Raw genomic sequence first — 4298 nt, forward strand, 5'->3', positions numbered from 1 at the left:
AAGCTGCAATTGAAATTAATGTAGGGCCCACTAGAGATCTTCTAAGAATATTCTAAGTCAAAACACGGGCTATGACACAGATCATGTGATCAGTGATTTAACCATTGTTTCGGCCTCCTTTTCTTGATGTTTAGTCCTACATCACACGGCCAGAAATTTCCAGACAATAATATGCAACTGAAGAAAACTGAAGAAACAATACCACCCCTAGGAATTCCAAAGGGGCAGAACTTCTTCGCCTGAAGTTTTGGATTCAATTGAAAATTGAAGTCAAATAGACAAGGCTCAATAATAGATGTTGTGTAATTTATGCAAAGACCCTTATACACAATACAAAATAGAAACAACTTAAAACTCTCCAAAAAAAAAAAACTGAAAGAGAAGAGGGGAGACAAAAAAAAAACTAGTGATATATATATATCTAAATCTTGATGTATAGCTGGAGATGTTCAAATACAAACTAGAATTTTTATCAAAATTACATCACTTACTAGAACCTAGAACATATTCTATTAAAAAACTATAGTACTTGAACTGTTCATGCAGATTTGTGCTTGTTAATGAAGTTGCCCGTTGTTTTAAACCACTTCATAAGATTCCGATGATCCTTCACATAAAGCCATGCCTGTAGAAAGGGAAAGAGACTCTCGTTGATACCACGTTGCTCTATGTAATTATGCATTGCATCCCTCATCCTTTCTTCCAGATCTCTGCAAAATTTGTAGTATTCAACCCAAAGTCAGAAATTCATTATTGATCCAATTTCTTCTTATGAAATGCCTAAAATAGTAACTAAAATGTAAAATAATATATTAAAATCCACAAATATGCTATCACTCTCAACAGTTCAAGACCTGTCAAATCATTCAGCGCCACAAAATCCAAATCAATCATTTAAAAGAAGAGAAGAAGAAAGAAAGAAAGTTTAACATCCCACTATCGAAGAATGCTTCAGACAATTCAGAAAAGCAGTTTTTAGGAGTTATGACACACTCCAAAATGTTGCTTGGTTTTGTTGAAAACATGGACTAAGATTTCCTAATTAGAATAAAATTATGTTTAATAATAAGTCTAGAGTTTTATTTCTATATTTCTTTTTCCTACTTAATATAGACTTAACTAGGTTGTAACTATAAATACCCTATTGGGGTCTTGTGAATAAAATACTTTTAGAGGAGCAATTCATCACATTACAACATGGTATCAGAAGGTTTTGTTTTTATCCTATAAAAGTTTTGAATAAAATTTTTTTTTTGAAGTCGTTATTCACGTGTTTGTTTTCTTTTCAGGTATCCTGGAAATGTATATTGGGTGATTAAATGCTTGTTTAGGAAAATTTTCTCTACAAACAGCACAAAGAAATTTACCCAAAAAAATACAGCAGAGAGAAATACTAACAAATGTAATGACCACATACTCAGTATCATAAAGAGTGAAATATGAACTAAGATGCCAATTAAAGCACTAAGAGCAGACGAAAGACAAAAATGAAATGCAAGTAATAAAATTAAATTATAACATAGTTTTCACCCAAAAGCTAAACCACAACCTTAATGCTTAATTCTATTTGAAACAAGAAAAACTGTTATACAATTCAAGAACCCTAATAAAGACTAGATTTGGCTGTCATTAACAGTCGGTCTCTGAGTATTCCTACTCTTTCCCAATGTTACTTTCTTATGACTTTCTCTTTCAAACCCCGTCATCTGACCTCTCCAAGAAATATGGATACCCTTCTCACCCTTTGCCTGTAATGCAAGGATTCAGTCCTACTGGTGTTTCAGGTATAAGGCAGGTGAAACCAGATGGAATTTAAACAAACTATCAAAGAAGAGATCGGCTTCACTCTATCCTGCCCTCTGCTTCAGGAGGGAATCCCTGCCCAGCCCAGCACCATCTCAACGAGGCCACACGCCACTCATCCACTGATGCATCTCTAATGTATGATGGAAATAATTCTTGTCAACAATCAATAATAACCACTTAGAATTAAAAGTATATAACCTCAGCTGATTCAGGGACCGGGTGGGTGTTAATCCGCAGGATTCCAGACACTCATTTGCTTTTGTCCCACAGTTTATGATTAATTTAAACAACTATATTTCCACTCATGTAAAAGCACACTCCAGAGAATGATACGTACTGGAAACCCGGACCACTATACTTAGAAGGAACAGCAAGAGATTGAGAAGATTGTGTTTTTGGCCTCAAGGACACGGAGTGGATTCCCAATGCATCCGGATAAAGCCCACATAAGAAATGAAGAGAATCCTCTCGGCTGGCTTTCGAGACATCAACATGAAGGAACAACTGATTTATGCCATCATCATCATCATCGTCTCCACCACCAGGAATGATATTGGCCAACCGCATCACTGAGATACTAATTTCTTCATCACCATATGTTCGTCGTAGAACAGGGCCATTGTTGTCAAGGGCACCTTTCACAATAGCAAAATGTGATGGTGGGCTTACTTTCTGAACAATCACAACAGGTAAATCAATTTTGCATCCAGTTCTCAAACAAAACAGAATTAAAATAAAAAACCAGAATAGAGGTCTAAGGTTTAAATGCATGCAGATAAACAAAGTGAAGTTACTACCGGTGGTTGAGTCATTTTTGAGACTTCAAGGTAGTGCTCTTTGAGAGAGCGGAGTATTAGAGAGTCAACAGCAGTGGAAACACTTGAATTCCGATGAGGTACCATTCGCCAAGGAGGCAATGCGCCACAGGCGCTTGCAAATGCCTTCTTCCACATCTGCAAAATAAGAAGTACCAAGGAAGCATGATGATATCATAATGTACATTCTAGTTTCTAATAGTTACACCTTCTCACAATTGCTAATTGAAAACCACAATTGGGAAGCACATGAACTTTTACCATGCACAACACTAGCTTCCTACATTTATAACTAGTGCCCTCCTTTGTATTCTTCACCACCCTATACATGGATAACCAATCAACTGTTGTTCTGGGTTTTAGACCATAGTCCGTTTCTTTACTGATCTATTACCATAAAAAATCCCTTTGCTATTGGTTTTCAAAAACCAGTAAATTGACTATACCAATTGATGGACTGAAACAGGGAAAATGAATCACAATAAAACGCAAAAATAGATAAACATTATAAGCAGGAACTCGAGTTGATCCCAGTAAATAATATTATGGCCTGAAGAAGTGTTTACAGATTAGAATTCCCTCCTGTAATGTTAACACACACACACACACACACACAAAAAGCCCAATATCAAACCACCAAAACCGAAGAACAAAAAATTAAACCGAAGTCACAAAACTCAGATTATTATACTAATAATGCATAGAATATATGACACGATTTCAAGTTTCACCTGAAGATCTCTGGGAGGAATCCGTAAAAGGGGCTTCTGTCCTATAGCCGCCGCAGCCTAGTAGGACGGGTGGGCAGTGGGGTAGTAGCAGGAGGAGGATGAAGAAAGAGCAGAAGGACGTGGGAGCGAAGAAGAAGAAGAACAGAGGAGAAGAGAAGGAGAGGCTACTACTTACTCCTGTAGGAGCAGTCACCGGAGCAGCAGCTGAAGAGGTGGAGGCGGCTGGACTGTGCCATCGTAGCGTGAGAGACTGTAAGGGATTTGAGTTCCGCCCCCGCAAACAAACCCTTTGTCTTTCCCCGCTGGTTCGTTACGTATCGGTATTATGCGTATCGAATCGACACAATAGATGCAGTTGATATGCAGATAACTACAAGTTTTTTTGGATCAAATAAATATATTTTTAAACAAACGAAAAAAAATACATATACTCGTATCCTTCCTAGGGATATCCTGCATCCTTTGTTCTATATAGTATATAGGGCTGTAACTAGGTCGGGCTTGGTCGGGCTTTTGCAATTCCAAGTCCAGCCTTATATGTTCTAATCTGAGCTCATTTTTGCTCTGATCCTGGTTCAGGGCCAATGATTATTATCTCTAGCCCTAAGCCCTACAGAGCCAAGCCGAGCTCATTCCCACCTTAATTGGCCCTAATTGTGCCGGGTCAGGATGGGTGGACCCTAATTGGCCCTATCTCTGGCCTTGATTGGCCCTGTCTCTGGCCCTGATTGACCTTATCTTGGCCCTAGACCTGATTGGCTTGTCCTGAGCCTTAATTGGTCCTATCCTTGGACCTAAAGTATTAAATGTAAATTCATAAAAAATATTAATAATACATAAAAGTATTACAAGTAAACTAAAAATAAAATCATAAAAATATAAGATGATTCAAGCTCCTACAAAATGATAAAATAGTCAATAAGTTGATAGTGTTACTCTAAACATA

At 37.5% G+C, this 4298-nt stretch overlaps 1 protein-coding gene across 1 annotated transcript; it reads right to left on the minus strand.

Moving 5' to 3' along the window:
* Positions 1-303: 303 nt before the first annotated feature.
* On the minus strand, positions 304-3663 carry LOC149007539 (uncharacterized protein At2g39795, mitochondrial-like). The gene is made up of 4 exons (XM_089167529.1): positions 3353-3663; positions 2604-2759; positions 2144-2478; positions 304-710 (listed from the first exon to the last, which is right to left on the minus strand). Exons 2-4 carry the CDS (start codon positions 2757-2759, stop codon positions 539-541), a joined length of 663 nt encoding a protein of 220 aa, XP_089023655.1. The 5' UTR covers positions 3353-3663; the 3' UTR covers positions 304-538.
* Between the last annotated feature and the right edge of the window lie 635 nt (positions 3664-4298).

The sequence above is a fragment of the Hakea prostrata genome, chromosome 8 (assembly GCF_041222555.1).
Source record: "Hakea prostrata isolate BN-2017 chromosome 8, UWA_Hpros_2, whole genome shotgun sequence".
NCBI lineage: Eukaryota > Viridiplantae > Streptophyta > Magnoliopsida > Proteales > Proteaceae > Hakea > Hakea prostrata.